Source organism: Rana temporaria, chromosome 13 (assembly GCF_905171775.1).
Source record: "Rana temporaria chromosome 13, aRanTem1.1, whole genome shotgun sequence".
In the NCBI taxonomy this organism is placed as follows: domain Eukaryota; kingdom Metazoa; phylum Chordata; class Amphibia; order Anura; family Ranidae; genus Rana; species Rana temporaria.
In genome coordinates, this window is record NC_053501.1 from 14,391,559 (window position 1) to 14,411,207 (window position 19,649).

At 46.7% G+C, this 19,649-nt stretch overlaps 1 protein-coding gene across 1 annotated transcript; it reads right to left on the reverse strand.

Moving 5' to 3' along the window:
* Positions 1–1,558: 1,558 nt before the first annotated feature.
* Positions 1,559–19,220, reverse strand: LOC120920840 (tyrosinase-like). Its single transcript, XM_040333181.1, has 4 exons — positions 18,408–19,220; positions 15,967–16,180; positions 10,758–10,899; positions 1,559–1,739 (listed from the first exon to the last, which is right to left on the reverse strand). The coding sequence occupies exons 1-4, from the start codon at positions 19,200–19,202 to the stop codon at positions 1,559–1,561; spliced, it is 1,332 nt and encodes a 443-aa protein (XP_040189115.1). The 5' UTR covers positions 19,203–19,220.
* Positions 19,221–19,649: the final 429 nt, after the last annotated feature.

The window sequence follows — 19,649 nt, forward strand, 5'->3', positions numbered from 1 at the left end:
CGCCCAGCAGGTCGGCTCTGCTGGGCGAGATCACGTAGCTATATGTCATCTCTCCCAGCAGCCAATAGGGGCGCGTGCCCCCCGCTCGTCCCTGATTCCGGCGCGCATGATCGCCGCCGGGCACCCCCGATTGCTCGTTACAGATGTATGAACAGCGATTAGTCCTTTCCCCCAGTCAGCCCCCCCCCCCCCCCTCCGCTTCAGTTAGAACACACCCAGGGAACATACTTAACCCCTTCCTCGCCCCTTCCCTGCCAGTGGGATTTTTATCGTAATCAATGCATTTTTATAGCACTGATCGCTATAAAAATGCCAATGGTCCCAAAAATGTGTCCGAAGTGTCCGCCATAATGTCGCAGTACTGATAAAAATTGCTGATCGCCGCCATTACTAGTAAAAAAAATATATTAATAAAAATGCAATAAAACTATCCCCTATTTTGTAAACGCTATAACTTTTGCGCAAACCAATCAATAAACGCTTATTGCGATTTTTTTTAATGAAAAATATGTAGAAGAATACGTATCGGCCTAAACTGAGCGCAAAAAATAAAAACCGCATAGGTGATCAAATACCACCAAAAGAAATCTCTATGGCCTTGTACAGACGACTGGATCTATCCGCTGGGATTGATCCGCGGATCAGTTCAAGCAGATAGATCCGGTCGTGTGTACGTCCGAGCGGACATTTCCCGGCGGATAAAAATACAGCCGACGGATTCCCAGCGGAAAAAAATTTCTTAGCATGCTACAAAATCTATCCGCTGGAATCCAGTCCAGCGGACTGATCCGGTTGTCTGTACAGACTCACCGGATCAGTCCGTCCGCTCCCATCCCTCGCATGCGTCGTAATGATTCGACGCATGCGTGGAAGTATTTACCTTCCAGCGTCGCGCACGTCGCCACGTCATCGTCGCGGCGACGGCGCGACACGTCACCGCGGATGTATTCCGCACAGATTTCGATCTGATGGTGTGTACAGCCATCAGATCCAAATCCGCCAGAGGATTTATCCGCTGGAAACGGTCCAGCGGACCGTTTTCAGCGGATATCCTCTCATGTGTACAGGGCCTATTTGTGGGAAAAAAAGGACGCCAATTTTGTTTGGGAGCCACGTCGCACGTGTTAAAGGGACATCGACACTGATATTCAGGACACTGATTATCAGTGCAGTCCCAACAGTGCCCACCATTGCTGCCAGTCCAATGACCATTGCTGCCCAACACTGCTACCTATCAGTGCCACCGATCACAGCCAATCAGTGCCACAGATCAGTGCAGCCTCATCAATGCCCACACATGCCGTTTCATCAGTGTCACATATCAGCTGAAGCTATTGAGCTATAGGACACAGCCATTTAGGCGGCATTTTCAAATAAATGAACACACCATTAATACAATTACATTTTTTTATTTTACTTTAGGTTATGGATTACATAATTACTCTTGAAAATCAAGATGGAGGATTTTGAGGCGATTCTTTTGGACAGATTTGATATGAGATCTCGTTGTGGTCCTGAGATCCCAGATCCCAACCTCGAGACTTGCTTCAACGTAGCATTACAATCCCTGGTATTTTGAGTAGATGTACCCAAATACGTCAGAGGTGCGTAGGAGGTCTTTGTTCCGGTAACACGGGAAGTACGGAGTGGAGCACTCGTTGGGACCATGGCCTGGTTCCTCATTTGCAGGATACGTGTCTGGAGTTGCCTGGTATCTACGAAGCCATTCCTCAAAGATCCTACAAATATTATATGCATATTAGATGACATGTGAAGATATATACAAAGCCAGAGTATACATTGGGGAAAATAATGGCCCGTATTCAGGTACGACTTGCGCATTATTTGCGGAGGCACAGGGCAACGATTTTGCCCTACGCCCCCGCAAATAATTTGCGCTGCCCTCGATTCACGGAGCAGTAGCTCCGTAAATTGCGAGGGTGCGCCGGCAAAATTGCCCGGCGTAAGCGCGCGCAATGTAAATGATCCCGCCGGGGGCGGGAATCATTTAAATTAGGCGCGCTCCCGCGCCGAGCGTACAGCGCGTGCTCCGTCGGGAAACTTTCCCGACGTGCATTGCGGCAAATGACGTCGCAAGGACGTCATTTGCTTCAAAGTGAACGTGAATGGCGTCCAGCGCCATTCACGATTCACTTACGCAAACGACGTAAAATTCGAACGTCGCGACGCGGGAACGCCGGGTATCCTATAGCATTGGCTGCGCCTGCTATTAGGATGTGTAACCTTACGCGAAACCCGACGTACGCAAACTACGTAATTTGCGTACGCAGGGCTCGCGTAACGTTGTGAATCGGTGTTAGTATGCAATTTGCATACTATACACAGATCACAATGGGAGCGCCCCCTAGCGGTCATCGCTAGAATGCAGCCTAAAATCTGCGTGGCATAAGAGCCTTATGCCACGCAGATTTTAGGCTGCAGTCGGGCTTAACGAGTTCTCTGAATCAGGAGAACTCGTTACGCCGGCGCAAGTCAGCAATTGCGCTGCGTAACTATGGTTACGCAGGCGCAATTGCTACCTGAATCTGGGCCAATAATTTCATCCCCTGTAGATTTTGTAAGTTTGCCTACTTCCAGAGAACTAAAGGGTCTATAATTTGTATCATACGTGTATTTAAATGATAGAGACAGAGGGCCAGATTCACATACATTTGCGGCCGTGTAACGTAACCCGTTTACGTTACACCGCCGCAAGTTTCCAGTTTTAGTGCCCGATCCACAAAGCACTCACCTGGAAACTTGCGGCGGTGTATCGTAAAATACGTCAGGCGCAATGCGGGCCAATTCAAATGGGCGTGTGCCATTTAAATTAGGCGCCCTTCCGCGCCGGACCTACTGCGCATGCTCCGTTTCGCAATTCCCGTTGTGCTTTGCGCGCAGTGACGTCATTTTTTCGAACGGCGACGCGCGTAGCGTAATTCCGTATTCCCGGACGGCTTACGCAAACGACGTTCATTTTTTCATTTCGACGCCGGAACGACGGCCATACTTTATACAGCAATACGATTGCTGTGTAAAGTTAAGGCACCAAAAACGACGACTGACTTTGCGACGGGAAACTAGACTAGCGGCGACGTAGCGAACGCGAAAATCCGTCGTGGATCGCCGTAACTCCTAATTTGCATACCCGACGCTGGTTTACGACGCGAACTCCCTCCAGCGGCGGCCGCGGTACTGCATCCTAAGATCCGACAGTGTAAAACAATTACACCTGTCGGATCTTATGGATATCTATGCGTAACTGATTCTATGAATCAGCCGCGTAGATAGAAACAGAGATACGACGGCGTATCAGGAGAAACGCCGTCGTATCTCTTTTGTGAATCTGGCCCAGAATATCAACCAAAAATCTTGAAAAAACACATGATACAAATGTTATAAATTGAGTTGCAGTTTAGTGGATAAAATAAGTCTTTGATCCCCCAAGTAGGGTTGCCACCTGTCTGGGATTCACCCGGACAGTTCGGGTTTCAGACCACCTGCAACCTAGACACATCATTCGGACTAGACTATGGCTTCCCAGCAGGGTTGCTGGCTGCTGTTATGTAAGCCGAGTGTGTCTGTTACACTCTTTCACACTGCCCAAAGCCAGCATTAACAATTACCCCTCCCCCACACCAGTGTCGATCCTGACCTCCCTGGGGCCCTAAGCAAAATTCTGCTAAGGGGCCCTCTACCTGACCCCGTGATGCCACAAGCTATGTAAACCATTAGGCCTCGTACACACCACCAAACATGTCCGATGAAAACGGTCCGCGGACCGTTTTCATCGGACATGTCCGCTGGGAGGTTTTGGTCTGATGTGTGTACACACCATCAGACCAAAATCCCCGCGGACAGAAAACACGGTGACGTGGCGGCGACGATGACGTGCGCAACCTAGGAAGTTCAATGCTTTCACACATGCGTCGAATCAATTCGAAGCATGCGTGGGATTTCGGGCCAGCGGACATGTCCGACGGACAGCTTTCCAGCGGACATGTTTCTTAGCATGCTAAGAAACTTTTGTCCGCTGGAAACCTGTCCGCTAGGCCGAAAAATTGTCTGGTAGGCCCTACACACGACCGAACATGTCCGCGGAATGTTCGGCCATGTGTACAAGGCCTTAGCCTTGTGCCCAGTGCCCACAATGTAGCCTTGTTCCCACTAAATGCAGCCTTGTGCTCATCATACAGCCTAACTGTGCAGGGGAGGAACAGGAGAGCCGCCCAGATGATCGGCGCGCAGCGCAGGGAACACAGCGATAACCGCTTTCATTTCAATTTCTGTGTTCCCGCCGCTCAACGTCATATTCAGCCCCGCCCCCTGGCTGGGGAACTTTGATAGACCGATCACCTGTCCAATCCTGGTGACGGGTGATCTGTCAATCAAAGTCCCGGGACCAGGAGGAGGGGCTGTATCTGACAGCGAGCGGCGGGGAACACGGCAATTGAAATCGTGCGCTGCGCTCTAAACATCCGGGCGGCTCTCTTCCCCTCTACAATCGCTGGGAGGAGGACTCCCGTTCAACCGTCACCGCCCCTGCACCCACGAGGGGGAGGCGGGGCCTTGAGTAATTTGCGGGGCCTTACGCAGCTTGCGTAGTGAGCGTATAGTGTGGATCGGCTCTGCCCCACACAGACGGTAGAGGAGAGAGGGCTCGATCTGCTCCTCTTCTTCCCACCCCTACCCCTCTGTATCTTCCCACACTCCAATCCCCAGCACTGTGCCTCACAAAAGGAAAGTGGAGTGCCGGAAATTTGAAGTTCAGCAGCCTCAGCTACATCTGGATGAGAGGTGCTGATTGCCAAGGGGGGAGTGAGCTCATCATCCCTCCCTGTCTGAGACTGAAGTCCCCCCCCCCACCCTCTCTTCTGCCTCTGAGTGACTACACAAAGGCAAATCGGGGTTCTCAGAGCACCCCTTACATCAGAGTTCCCCTTTACATCAGAGTTCTCAGTGTTCCCCCATAAATCAGGGTTTCCAGAGCATTCCTTATGTCAGAGTTCTCCCTTACAGTGGACTGCGAGTTCAGATGTAAAAGGAGAACTCTGTGGACACTGATGTAAAGGGGACTCTTGTGATTAAAGTGGAGTTCCACCCATTTTTTTATGTTTGTCTGTTCTGCATGCCCTAATCTCATAGTGTTCAGAATGGACAATTTTTATTTATTTTGTTGCTTGTAAATACCTTTATTTTGTAGTCCTTCATTACTTCCTCCTCCTTATTAGCCTAGGCTATTAAGTCACAAGGCTATTCGCAAGGGTTTCTGGGATAGGCATCATGTATCCCAGTAGTCCTTGCAAATAGCCTATTTGCATAGAGAAGGGGCGGCAACTTCCTCTGACACTCCCGTTGCTATGGAAACCTGACTGAAACCTATTACATCGCTTGTGCAGCACTGAGCATGTGCGAGATCTGCAAGGCTGAAATCCAGGAAGTCATACAATCTGGCTTCATGATGCCCACACTTAAGATGGCCACGGTCTATTTCTAGATTATAAACTAACTAAATGCTCTAACAACCTAACAAAACGAAACTTAGTTTACAGACTAACTTTACTTTAAGCTTGTGTATTACAGGGGTATTTATATTTAAAAAGTGAAATTGTGGGTGGAACTCCCCTTTAACTTCATTTGATTATAAATGTTATTTAATTGCAAAATATATGTATAGTTTATACTATAAAAAAAAAAAAACATTGCTGTGCGCCGTTAAAGTGTTCGGGTTTGACTTGAAGAAAAGGTGGCAACCCTATCCCCAAGCAAAACATGACTTACCTTGTTGGCAAGCACAGAGGTCAGACATTTCTTGTAGTTGATCAGATTTGCACACATCTCAGGAGGGATTTTGGTCCATTCTTTTTTTTTACAAACCTTTTCTAAATCCTTAAAGCGGAGGTTCGCCCATAGAGAACACATTTTCCCCTTAGCTTCATGCTCGTTCGGTCTAGGGGAATCGGCTAGTTGTTTTAAAATATGTGCAGTACTTACCCGTTTACGAGATGCATCCTCTCCGTCGCTTCCGGGTATGGGCTGCGGGAATGGGCGTTCCTTCTTGATTGACAGTCTTCCGAGAGGCTTCCGACGGTCGCATCCATCGCGTCACGATTTTCCGAAAGAAGCCGAACGTCGGTGCGCAGGCGCAGTATAGAGCCGCACCGACGTCCGGCTTCTTTCAGCTACTAGTGACGCGATGGATGCGACCGTCGGAAGCCTCTCGGAAGACTGTCAATCAAGAAGGAACGCCCGCTCCCGAAGACCCATACCCGGAAGCGACGGAGAGGATGCATCTCGAAAACGGGTAAGTACGGCTCATATTTTAAAACAACTAGCCGATTCCCCTAGAAAAAACGAGCAGAAATCTAAGGGGAAAAGGGCAAAAAATAAATAAATGGGTGAACTCCCGCTTTAAGGTTTCTTGGCTGTTGCTTGGCAACTCGAAGTTTCAGCTCCCTCCATAAATTTTCTATAGAATTAAGGGCCGAGATTCAGATACATTGTCGTATCTTTGAGCGGGCGTAGCGCGTCTCATATGCGCTACGCCGACGTAACATTGAGAGGCAAGTACAGTATTCACAAAGCACTTGCTCCCAAAGTTACGTCGGCGTAGCGTAAATGGGCCGGCGTAAGCCCGCCTAATTCAAATAAGCAAGGCAGTGGGCGTGTTGTATTTAAATTAACCGTGACCCCATGTAAATGCATGGCCGATCGAACGGCGCATGCGCGCGCATGCTCAGAATCACATCAGAAATACTCCCTAAGATACGTCGGCTCAATGCTTTAGACGTGAACGTAACTTACGCCCAGCCCCATTCACGTACAACTTACGCAAACGGCGTAAAATACGACACTGTTCCGACGTCCATACCTTAACATGACTTACCCCTGCTTTATGAGGGGTAAACTTACGCCGGACATAAGCCTTATGTAAATGGCGTAGCTAAATCTGACGGGCGCAAGTACGTTCGTGAATCGGCGTATCTAGGTCATTTGCATATTCGACGCGTGAATCTACGGAAACGCCCCTTGCGGCCAGCGTAAATATGCACCCAAGATACGACGGCGTAAGAGACTTACGTCGGTCGTATCTTGGCCAAATTCAGGCGTAACTGCCTTTCTGAATAAGCGCATAGATACGACGGCTCTTATTTGGACTTACGACGGCGTATCTGGAGATACGCCATCGTAAGTCCTTTCTGAATCCCGGCCAAGGTCTGGAGACTGGCTAGGCCACTTCATGACCTTGATGTGCTTCTCTTTGAGCCACTCATTTGTTGACTTGAAGCAATTTTTTGGGTCATTGTAATGCTGGAAGACCCATCCACAACGCATCCTCAGTATTCTGGCTGAGGGAAGAAGGTTCTCATCCAAGATTTTACAATACATGGCCCCGTCCGTTGGCCCCTCAATGTAGCAAAGTCGGCCTGTACCTTTAGCAGAGAAACAGCCCCAAAGCATAATGTTTCCACCTCCGTGGTTGACTTGATGGTGTTTTTAGGGTCATAGTCAGCATTTTTCTTCCTCCAAACACGGCAAGCTGAGTGAATGCCAAAGAGCAAAATTTTGGTCTCATCTGACCACAGCACTTTCTCCCAAACCTTCTCTGAATCATTTAGATGTTCATTGGCAAACTTCAGACAGGCCTGTAGATGTGCCTTCTTGAGGAGGGGGAGCTTGTGGGCGCTGCAGGAAATTCAATCCATGGCGGCGCATTGTGTTACCAATGGTTTGATTGGTGACTGTGGCCCCAAGTGCCTTGAGGTCATTCACAAGCTCCTCCTGTGTAGTTCTGGGCTGATCCCTCACTTTTCTCATGATTATTCTCACCCCATGAGGTGAAATCTTGTATTGAGCTCCAGACTGAGGGTGATTGATGGTTATTTTGTATTTCTTCCATTTGTGAATAATCGTTCCAACAGTTGTCTTCTTCTCACCAAGCTTCTCGCTGATTGTCTTGTAGCCCAGTGGTCATCAACCCTGCCCTACAGGGCCCACTAACAGGCCAGGTTTTATGTATTACTATGGGGAGATGCAATCTAGAATACTGCAATCACTGAGCAGCAAATGATAACACCTGTGATGTATTTCAGTTATCTTGCAAACCTGGCCTGTTAGTGGGCCCTGAGGGCATGGTTGATGACCACTGATATACAGGATACACGTGAGGTAATAATGTGACATACATGATATTCATGAGGTAATAATGTGATAAATGTGAGGTAATAATGTTGTATATGGGATACACATAAAGTAATAATGTGTTATACAGTATAAATGTGAGGTAATAATGTGATATATGTTGTCCATGTCATATGCATGATCTTCATGAGGTAATAATGTGATATATGTGACTTATGTGAGGTAATAATGTAATATACGGGATACATGTAAGGTAATAATGTGATAAAAGTGGCATGTGAGGTAATTCAGCAGGTACAGTATATATTGTATGTAGCAAAAACATTTTACAATTTAGGATTTTCCCCTATTGAATTTCCTATTACTTTCTGTCTTGGTGACACCATTAGTTTGCCATGAGTAAGTATTTTACTCTATAAGACCCCTTTCACACTGAGCTGTCCTTAGCGTCAGCAGTAAAACGCTGCAGGTCTACAATCTTGACCCTGACCTTTGACAGATCTTTGGTCTTGTCCATGATGGTGAGGTTTGAATGAAAGAGATTCTGTGGACAGGTGTCTTCTATACACATAACGAGATGTCATTGGGAGCACCTTCTTACATTGACAGGACTAATCTGTGTGCCACATGAGAACCTACTGTAGCCAGTCTGTGGAAACCAGAACTATTGTTGGTTGGACGGGGATCAAATATTTATTTCTCTTATGTTTATGGATGGACACAGCACTCTCTTGACAAAGTGGGTATTCAGCCTTCAACTAGGAGAGGACTAGGCAGAAACAGAAACATCAAACAAACTTTAGAGCACCACTCCCTACACCATGCAGCTCAGTTAGTCAAAAAGCAGTACAAACACATAAAGGAGTGGTGGGTGCTGTGTCCGTCCATGAACTCGGAGAAAAGGATTTTACGGTGAGTACAAAAATGTTCTCTTTCATCCATGGATGGATACAGCACTCTCTTGACAAAGTGGGACGTCCCAAAGCAGTGTACAAAAAACGAGAGGTGGGAACAGCATCAAAAACCAACGTCACCCCCACAAAAAAAACAAAGCTCCTCAATGGAGAAGTTGCAAACCTTAAACGGCCGCCTGCAAAACCTTGCGGCCGAAGGAAGCATCCGAAGATGCACTCACATCAACCTTGTAAAATTTAGTGAGTGTGAACGGACGACCAAGTCCCTGCCTTGCACACCTGGGAAACGGACGCTTGGTGTCGGAAGGCCCAAGAAGCACCTATTGCCCTGGTCGGATGCGGCATTACAGGAAAGGGGGCGCCCGCCCCTTTAGAGCATAAGCCTGGATCATGATCTGCCTGATCCACCAAGAAATGGTAGATGACGAGACCGCCAGGCCCTTCTTAGGACCAGCCACTGAAACAAATAGTGAGTCAGACCTCCCGAACGGAGCAGTAGCTGAAAGGTACACCCGCAGAGCCCGAACAACATCCAAGGAGTGCAACGCAATCTCATTTGAATGTGACGGGCAAGGACAATATCCTCACAGAGATGAAAAGCCGAAACTACCTTAGGAAGAAAAGAAGGTTGCGGACGCAGCACAACCTTCTGTGGTTGAACTGGATGGACTGTTTTTTTTCAACCTGACTAACTATGTAACTATGTAACCTTATCCTTGTGGAAGATCAGAAACGGAGCCTTGCAGGACAAAGCTGCCAGCTCAGAAACACACCTGACAGATGTAATCGCCACCAAGAAGACCACCTACTGACACAATGTCAGCAAGGGGATCTCCCTAATGTTTTCAAAGGGAGGTTTCTGAAGAGTCGCGAGAACCAGGTTCAAATCCCACAAAGGCAGCGGAGGGCAGACTGGAGGGGCCACATGTCGAACCCCCTGCACGAACGTCCTCACTGGTCCACCCCTCGCTGTAAGAACAGCAGGACCCTGGATACCGATTTCTCCACATAGAGCAAAGTAAGCCTTCCAAGGTAAATCTTCCTGGAAGCCGATTTATGCGCCCTCAGCATAGTAGAAATCACCGAATCCGACAGGCCCCAGTCCCTCAACACCTGGCTTTCAACAGCCAGGCCATCAAAACCAGCGACCGTAAAGCAGGATGGAGTATGGGACCTTGCGACAGAAGGTCCTCTCGTAGCGGCAGAGGCCAGGGAGCGTCCGCCACTAGACGCACCAGGTCGGCGTACCAGTGATGCCGAGGTCAATCCAGAGCGACCAGGATCATTGGAATCCCTGTCCATGCACATGCTTTCCAAATCGTATCCAATCAACTAAGTTTACCACAGGTGGACTCCAATCAAGTTGTAGAAACATCTTAAGGATGATCAATGAAATCAGGAGGCACTTGAGCTCAATTTTGAGTGACATGGCAAAGGCTGTGATACTCATGTACAGTACATGGGATTGTTTCTTTTTTTTTTTTTTTATAAATTTGCAAAGATTTAAAACAAACATCTTTCACATTGTCATTATGGGGGATTGTTTGTAGAATTTTGAGGAAAATAATTAATTTAATCCATTTTGGAATAAGGCTGTAATATAACAAAATGTGGAAAACGTGAAGCTCTGTGATTACTTTCCAGATGCTCTGTATCCAAGTTGCCCCCCCCCCAATGTAATGGAATTAGTGATAAACTCACTTGTCAATAAAGCAATGGTGAAGCATAAACATAGGATCATTAGCGGAGATTGGAACCTCAGACAGTGTCCCTCCGAAGAAGATATGGACCAAGTTATGCATGTTGGCCTCCATTGTTACTCCATCTGATGGCCTCAAGAAACCTACAAAGATCATAATGCAATGTTATAGTCCCTGGTTAATTTGCACGATTTAAGGATAGCGTAAGAGTGTGGTCTAGACTTAAAAAATGTTCTTAGTAGGCCGTACAAATCTTTTAAAGATTCTTATGCCCCAATTTCGCTATGTGCTTCATAACTCCCCGGTAGTTATCCCTCGAAAACATTCCGCATCATTAAATCAATTTATAGACGTCTTCTTTGGCAGTCTAGAGACCCTAGAGTAAAATTGGAGCAATTTCAGTGACCTAAAGATGCTGGTGGCCTGGCCCTTACCTAATCCCTGGATATATTTTTTGGCTTAACAGTTGTGACAAAGGGTTCATATCGCAATGTTATTCCAGGTTGTTAAACGTTTTTCTTCGAGACTACCCTATTGGTGCATCCCTCCGCTGGGAAAAGGGTATAGGCACATTTGAATATGAGCAATTGAGGCCCTATTGGGCCCTAAATGTGGCGCAGTGCTTATCATAACTTTATTTACTGTTAAGAGTCCACTAGATGCCTGTAAGACTCTTTTGGGTGGGTGTAAGAGAAAACCCTACTTGCACTAGGTGCTCTCGGGATCACGGTGACCTAATTCGCATTATGTGGCGGTGTGTGAGGACCCCAAACAGCGTATACTTGATATTTTGGGTGATCTCCCTCTAGGACACTGCCAGGCAGGCCATAGCAAGAGCTCTCTTCCAGGCATGTCTTAATTTTAAGACACTGGACATCCACAGATCCCCCACAGTGAAAGAGTGGGTGTCTAGGATGGGTGAAAGTAGTGGCTGCCCTTCCATAGGGGGCATAAAGGTGCCACCACCCAATCAATGCGCCCAGCCCCCTATTCCACATGCAGGGCGCTGGACGCATAGATTCCAATTAGCTTCAAAAATTGGCTTCAAAAAAGGGTGTACTTTGGGGCGCAGAGCACTGCTCCCTGAGCCCACCCAGTTGTGCGACAATAGCAAATTAATTTTCGCTATTGACTTCCTGATTCTCCTTCCGGCCAATCGGGAAGCAGTTCCTAAGACCCGATTGGCCTGGAGGAGCAATGGCCCCAGAGCAAACAGCTGAAGCCCTGATCCATGTCTGCCTGATCTGCCTCCTTCCTAAGGGTAAGGAGGCCTATGATTGCTGCCACATTCCTATCCATCTCCTATGCGGGAGGAGGGGGAGCGCTATATTCCCATCCATCTCCTGTGCACGTTGGGGGGGGGGGGGGGGGGTTGGTGTTTTTTTTGCCGTTCCCTCTAAATATTGAGCACCAGTTGCCACTGATGAAAGGTATATTTTTCAACACAGAATGCGTTGGAAAATTTGACAAACTATGGGCTCCATGGCTGGATACTCTGGGTTTAACTCTCGTTGATCTTGTCCTGAACTGGTTGCTGATTGGTTAAGAGAAATATCTATGATTGTCAGATTATGTTTAAGTTCCTGGGGGTTGGTGGGTGTTACCTCTATTTCCGTTGCCTTGGTGGCTGTATTATTTGATGGGGATTATGTTTACCATCATACCCACTACTTTTAGAACTCTTATGTGGCTGCAACATGTGCCATACTTCTATAGCGTTATGCTGTGGAATTTGTATTGTTTATACATAAAGGTAAATAAGGTTAGTAGAGAAGTTTGAGCCGTTGTCATTATCGGGGGGGGGGGGGTGATTTAAGAGAGGAGGTGGATTCAGACCATTAAACCATCAAGATGGGTCATTTATTGAGCCTAGTGGCTTGGATTTAGCAGCTCTCTACACATCTAGGGACCACCCTTGTTAAGCTGGTCACCCAAATTGAGAAATCAAGGCATAAATAAGCCAAGAAGGGACAAAATGATCATCAAGAGTCCAAAGTACTTTATGGGTATCACGAGTGACAGAAAACAAAAAGCAACCCATGGGGTTGATTTACTAAAACCAGAGAGTGCAAAATCTGGTACAGCTGTGCATGGGAGCCAATCAGCTTGTAAAAAGACAAAAGAAAAAAAACACACTGGAAGCTGATTGGTTTTTATGCAGAGCTGCACCAGATTTTGCACTCCAGATGTGAAGGGGAGTAGAGAACACTACTGTGGGAGGAGGATGTGAAGGGGAGCAGAGAACACTACTGTGGGAGGAGGATGTGAAGGGGAGTAGAGAACACTACTGTGGGAGGAGGATGTGAAGGGGAGCAGAGAACACTACTGTGGGAGGAGGATGTGAAGGGGAGCAAAGAAAACCACTGTGGGAGGTTTATGTGAAGGGGAGCAGAGAACACTACTGTGGGAGGAGGATGTGAAGGGGAGCAAAGAAAATAACTGTGGGAGAAGGATGTGAAGGGGAGCAGAGAACACTACTGTGGGAGGAGGATGTGAAGGGGAGCAGAGAACACTACTGTGGGAGGAGGATGTGAAGGGGAGCAGAGAACACTACTGTGGGAGGATGATGTGAAGGGGAGCAGAGAACACTACTATGGGAGGAAGATGTGAAGAGGAGCAGAGAACACTACTGTGGGAGGAGGATGTGAAGGGGAGCAGAGAACACTACTGTGGGAGGAGGATGTGAAGGGGAGCAGAGAACACTACTGTGGGAGGATGATGTGAAGGGGAGCAGAGAACACTACTGTGGGAGGAGGGTGTGAAGGGGAGCAGAGAACACTACTGCGGGAGGAGGATGTGAAGGGGAGCAGAGAACACTACTGTGGGAGGAGAATGTGAAGGGGAGCAGAGAACATTACTGTGGGAGGTTTATGTGAAGGGGAGCAGAGAACACTACTGTGGGAGGAGGATGTGAAGGGGAGCAAAGAAAATAACTGTGGGAGGTTTATGTGAAGGGAAGCAGAGAACACTACTTTGGGAGGATGTGCAAGGAGAGGAATGCCAATAACCGTAATTTCCCTGTTTACATGTGATCAGCTGTGATTGGACACAGCTGATATGTAACATAAGGAAATTATTCCAGACGGCTGCACTTCCAGAAATCCTTTTATTGAAGCTTTATATGACAAGTGGTTGACAGATGTAGCAGGGGACAAAAAGGTAGACACGTTTCGCACAAATGTTAGCGCTGCACTGTGTCCCAGGGACACAGCGCACTGCCAATCAGTTGACAATATTTGTGAGGATGGGGGTTACTCCTGTGCCAGCGGCCCTAAGAACTCTTGGGTCTAAGTTCACCCTGTGCCCCATTTGGGCATAGGGTGGCTAATCATAATTCATGTATTACATGAGATGGGACATTAATAATAAATCATGTTTGCAGGATGTCTTGAGATATCACAAGTTGTTGGCTATTCAATGTGGTGACTCATTCTATGATTAGCCCTGACTAGTGACATGCTAATTGAGTCAGGGCCTGGAAGACATTTCATTGTCCTTGTGTAAAGGTGTTAATCCAGGTCCGCTCCCAGACCTCTAATTATGTATGCTAAATACTGTTTATGTGTGGAATGTACTTGTCAGAGACAGAACGTCTGCCTAGGGAACTCAGTGTGTGATGGTGTTTTGTTTGTTATGCTGTTAATGAAGGAATGTGCAGTGATGAGATGATGATAATTATAGGCCGGCACCGACACGTCTAGAATGTTTAGTAATTAGCCTTAGTGTGTGATTAGGGGGGTGGAGATCTCATTGTCCCTTTGAATACTGTCACATGGTTGTACTGTATGTAAGACTAAGAAGAAACCATTAAAATTGTCATTACATTTGGAACAAGTACAGAGCTGTGTCTCATCTTGATTCTGGGGAAATGGGATGTCTGATGTCTGTTGGACGGTTGGAGTGTCAGATGAGCTGTCGTGGATGGGATGGAAGGTCGTAAACGGTGGTGACCGTTACAGTAGCTTTTCCCCAAAATGCGTTGGTTGCATTTCGTTTTCCTGGAGTCACTTATGATACCAATAGAGAACTTTGGACTGAGACTGTCATTGAATGCTCTTTTTTTCCCATCTATGCAGTTATTTCCTCCAATTTCTGTATCCCCACTGGGATGATTCAACCAATTTCTCTTTGTGACATAGCCACCCGAGACAGAAAATGATTGCAAATCCAAAACGTTAGTCACTAGAAAAATAACAGTTATTTAACCCCCCCCCCCCTTTTCTCTACTTCTAAAATCTGTAATGTTTTACAGATTTTATATCATCCTGCATCCAGTATGCATTATACATTCAAACTTGGTGATCGTTGGCCCGCCCCTGCTGGTGTATCCGCTTTGGATTACACCTGTTCTTTCCCCCGCCTCAGTCCTGGGTGAGACCATTCCTACCGGATTCCCGCACACCTCCACCTTTGGAATTGCTTCCCATTTCTGGGTAGCGATTATTTCTTCTATATATCTTTCCATCTTGGAGCATAATACCTAGCTAACCACTAAAATCGTTTTACATCCTATTTAGGGTACAGCGCATGCATCAGACTCCTGATGAGTGGCTGAAGGCCAAGAAATGCGTAGAGTGTCCATCTAGTGAAGCCCAATCATGTTTTCTCTAATGTATCCTACTAATCATGTTATTTTCTTGTATTCATTTTATGAATTTGTATATATTATTTATGTCTGAATTGTAATTATTTGATATTATGAATTTTGCTGCCTGTCGTTAATTATGCCCTAGTGATCAATTTTTTATTATTATTCAATTTATATAATTATATCAACTTATGTTTACATCACTAATGCTTCATTATTATATGGTCTTATTATTTTTTTCAATTGTACTATCATGTACTGTTCCTAGGGATCTTTGGCAATCAGTTTCCTTTCATGTGACATATCCACATCATTACACACACCCACGGGTCTCATTTAAAGTCCCAATCCTACCCCTTCTGGTCTTTACACATATATATGCAGGGATGGAGGTCTTACTCCTTGTTCATCCAGGTTTTTTATCTTCAAAGCTTAATTGAACAAGCTGTAGTTAGAAGCTGATTGGCTACCATGTAGAGCTGCACCAGATTTTGCAGTCTACATTTTTAGTAAATCAACCCCATTGTGTCTCCTAGACAAGAAATAATTTGAAATCTCCACAGTGGTATTGAAACAAAAAGCCAATATCTTATTGAAAAACAATAAAGGCTGTGTTGCTCACCTTCTAAGGCATTACGGAAGCTTTTCTTTGAGGTTCTGTAGTAGGGAGGTCGGTCAAAATCTCCCCATTTCAGAGTGTCCTCTACATCTTGGAAGGTGGGAAGCTTAGGGGCATCAGGATCAGCGCCAGGCTTCCTGTGCAATTTTTCCATCTCATTCGGGTCAACAGCGCTCAGGCAGTATACATCAATATAGTTGTACCCACTGCAAAAAGACTAAGGAAAACACGAAGAGCCTTGTTAGTAGAGAGATGAGCTATTTCAGTTCTTCCTTTATTTTATAATACCTATGCATATCTAAGTTCATGTACAGCCATCCTCTTCACCTTGTCAAATCGGTTTGCATTTATTGAGAAAATGCAAAGCACTCTGAATGGAGCCTGTGCCAAGCGGGGCAACCTCCTGCATTCACAATTTAGCAGATGAGCCTGTAAGTATGGGACCTGGAAGCTAGTGGAGATCACTGGAGTAGAGGTGTAGAGCACTGCCTACTGATGGGGAACAGGTAATCCTCTTTCAATAGCTAGGTCATGGAGCTCAAGTTGTTTCTTAATTGCCCTAATTTCTTCATTTAAGCCTATGTCATATCTTTTTCAAGAAATACCTCCCTTTTATTGTGATGTTTGAGGGGGTACCTAAGATGCATGTCCTCCCTTGCTATCTCCTACTATGCCCAAGATGGGGACTAGGGATCCAAGATAACACCATCCTTGGGGTTCAGTGGGGATCCAAGGGTGACAGATCTTCCCACAGCAGATATAAATACCGTTTCTTAGAGCTAATGGTCGTTTATTGAATATTGTCATCATTTCATCAGAAAGACTGGAAAAGGTTAATTTTCCTACCGTGGATGTGGAACTGGAGCTAAGAAAGTCTATTCGAATGGTGTTTAGGGCAGGTTCTGAAGTGTGAAAGAAAGGGCTTTCACCTACTACCAGGGATGGACTGGCCATTGGGACTACAGGGAGTTTCCCAGTGGGCCAGTTTCAGTGACAGCGGACCGCCTCCCCCCTCCGCTCCTCTGTTTCTCCCTCCCCGCAGCGCTCACCTCCTCTCCCTCCCCACAGCACTCACCTGGGGGGAACAAAGAAGCAGGGGGATGAGCAGAGGAGCAGGGGGACGACAGAGGAGCATGACAGCTGACTCAACAGCTATGGCCTGTGAGTTTATCACTTCTGCCAAATCTTGTCCCATAAGGGGGGGCACCGAACTGATTCTTTGTCCCGGGTGAAATAATGTCTAGCTTCCCCACTGGTACTGCCTATAAGAGTACCAGTACCAGCCATTCTACTCTAATAAATAGAACGGCTAGTGGCTAGTGAAGGGGGAGGGGGCTTGGGTGGCCAGGGGGGGGTGCGGGAGTTGTCCAGCCGACCTGGGAGAGACCTGTCAAAGTGGGCCAGTCTGGATGAAGTCCAGGGCCAAATTTCTGTCCCAGTCCAGCCCTGCCTACTACTTCCAGTTTCTAGATGGATCCCACAGGCATAGGCGTAGCTTGAAGCTTGTGGGCCCCGATGCAAAATCTGACCTCCACTTCCACTGTGCATGCGTATCTGCACTCACCGCATGGAAAGATACTCAAAGTTGCTTAAGAGTTTTGAGTTCCTCCTTACATCAGAGGACAAGGATCACCGCTGGAGAATCAGAGGACAGGGATCATCCCTGGAAGGTAGTGAGCTTCTTTTCCATACCAACGCTGTATACAGCTCCTCCCTCTCCCCCCCACACACTACACAGGGCTGAGATCACATTTCTTTACACAAGTCTGTCAGCCACAATCTTCACAGGGTGGATCTGGCTTTTATGTTGCCGTTCTGACCTGTGAAATTCTCTGGTCGAAATGGCTGTGTAGTTGCAGTAGAAGATTGTAGCTAACCGGCTGTGTTGTAAAGTGATTTCAGCCCTGCGGGGGAGGAGCTATATAGAGTGGTGTAATAGAAAAGGAGATCAGCAGCCGGGCATAGGGCTGCACAAAACCAAATTACACCACTGCGAATTGCAGTGATCACGGCCTACAACAAGAGCACGAAGCACTTTTAGAATCACTCAGCACTTGGCTATTGGATTTGTTTACTTCCGACAGCAAATGTCCGATGGAGCCTACACACGGTCGGAATATCTGACCAAAAGCTCACATCGAACATTTGTTGACGGAAATTCCGACCGCGTGTAAGCGGCATTAGAGAGGTTGCCCATTACTAATAGTCTTGGAGACAATATTTTACAAGACCTGAAGTGAGGACAAATATCAACAGCACCACAAGCAGATTTTTTTGGAGAGATGAAGGCCAATATTTTGACCAGCTTTTAATTATCCATGTCTGTGTTACAGATTTTCCAACACTTCCTGTCTGGTGAAACTGTTGTCTTGCCAATAAAGTGAAGGAAAGTTCCTGTAACAGAACCTTGAAGAGCAGTACAAACCTGGCAGCTTCCCACTTACCTTCCAAAAGGCAAAATGGGAGTAGCTACTGAGAAACCCTTCCACATCATTATCCCCAAGGAAGTCATTGGTGCAGATTGAGCAGTTTTTCTCTCCTCGCCAGTCGTAATAAGGAACCCCAAAGTTCTCATCCCCCGTCAAGAGCTGAATTTGTCTCTCCAGGAAAAGGAGGCCCAGCCGATGCCAACCGGGAAAAGCCGGACCTTGATGAGCGTAATTTCTGGACGAAACAAAATCCCCATTTATCAGGAGGGGCTTTATGGAGTAGTAATGGATCCAGGAAAAAACATCATAGATGGAGGCGTCAGTAAAGCGGTACGTGTCCTTGTGATGGCGGTCTCCAGTGTATAGGATGACAAAGTCCTGACTTTTTGTGGTTTTGGCCAGTGCCAAGTAGCTGAAGAATCTTTTCCTTTCAAGAAAAGAAAGTTCTCGAATTTCCTTCCGCACAACAGTGTTTTTCCGGTCACATTTTTCACCGAAATACCCGTACTTACAGTCACCGCAGTCGTAGCCTCTGTAGTCTCCCAAACACTCGCAGGTCTTGTTATAGTAATACCTTGGCCAGCCCAGGCGGTCATCCTGATACTGGATTACTTGACCAGCTGCAAAGGGAGTAATGGCGACTTTGTTACGGCATTTGCCACGGCCTGATATGGAGCCACAGGGGCTGCCATCCGTCCAAAGGGGGCAGCAGGTTTTTGTCTGAATTGCATCATCTGTGGTGCAGTCTCGTGGAAACTGACCCTGGACCAAATGATAACAAAGAACGAGGAAAACACCAAGGGCAATCATGGCTCACTGAAGAGAAAGACTGACTCCTGGAAAAGACAGCAGGCCTGGTAATATAACATACAGGGACTAATAAATGCACAAAAAATGACTCAACTATAGGGCTAGTTTACAATTTATTAAAGGCAAATAGACTTCACTTTTGCAAGGACAGTTGCACTATGCAAAAACAGTTACTCCAGAGCTTAGTAAATGAGGAGGAGCCAGGGGCGGATTGACCATTTGGGCACTCGGGCACTGCCCGAGGGCCCCCGTGCCACTAGGGGGCCCCATCAGGGTTGCCAGCCTCAGCAAAACCAGGGACAGTATGTACAAATCTATGTTTTTTTTTACATCTGTCCCTGAAATGTCCCTTACTGACATCCTTTTGGTCTAAAAAAATCCCAAGATTATAGCTGCCCCACCTCTCCAGTACCTTCTCAGTGTGTGTGTGTGTATACTGTGTGTGTA

What these genes read in the sequence shown, in the direction of transcription:
- LOC120920840 (XM_040333181.1), bottom strand. Translation starts at nt 19,202, where the DNA reads ATGATTGCCCTTGGTGTTTTCCTCGTTCTTTGTTATCATTTGGTCCAG. An exon ending in CCCATTTTGCCTTTTGGAAG is followed by an intron (nt 16,181 to 18,407) that starts GTAAGTGGGAAG and finishes TGTTTTCCTTAG; the next exon opens with TCTTTTTGCAGTGGGTACAA. An exon ending in CTTCCGTAATGCCTTAGAAG is followed by an intron (nt 10,900 to 15,966) that starts GTGAGCAACACA and finishes TGATCTTTGTAG; the next exon opens with GTTTCTTGAGGCCATCAGAT.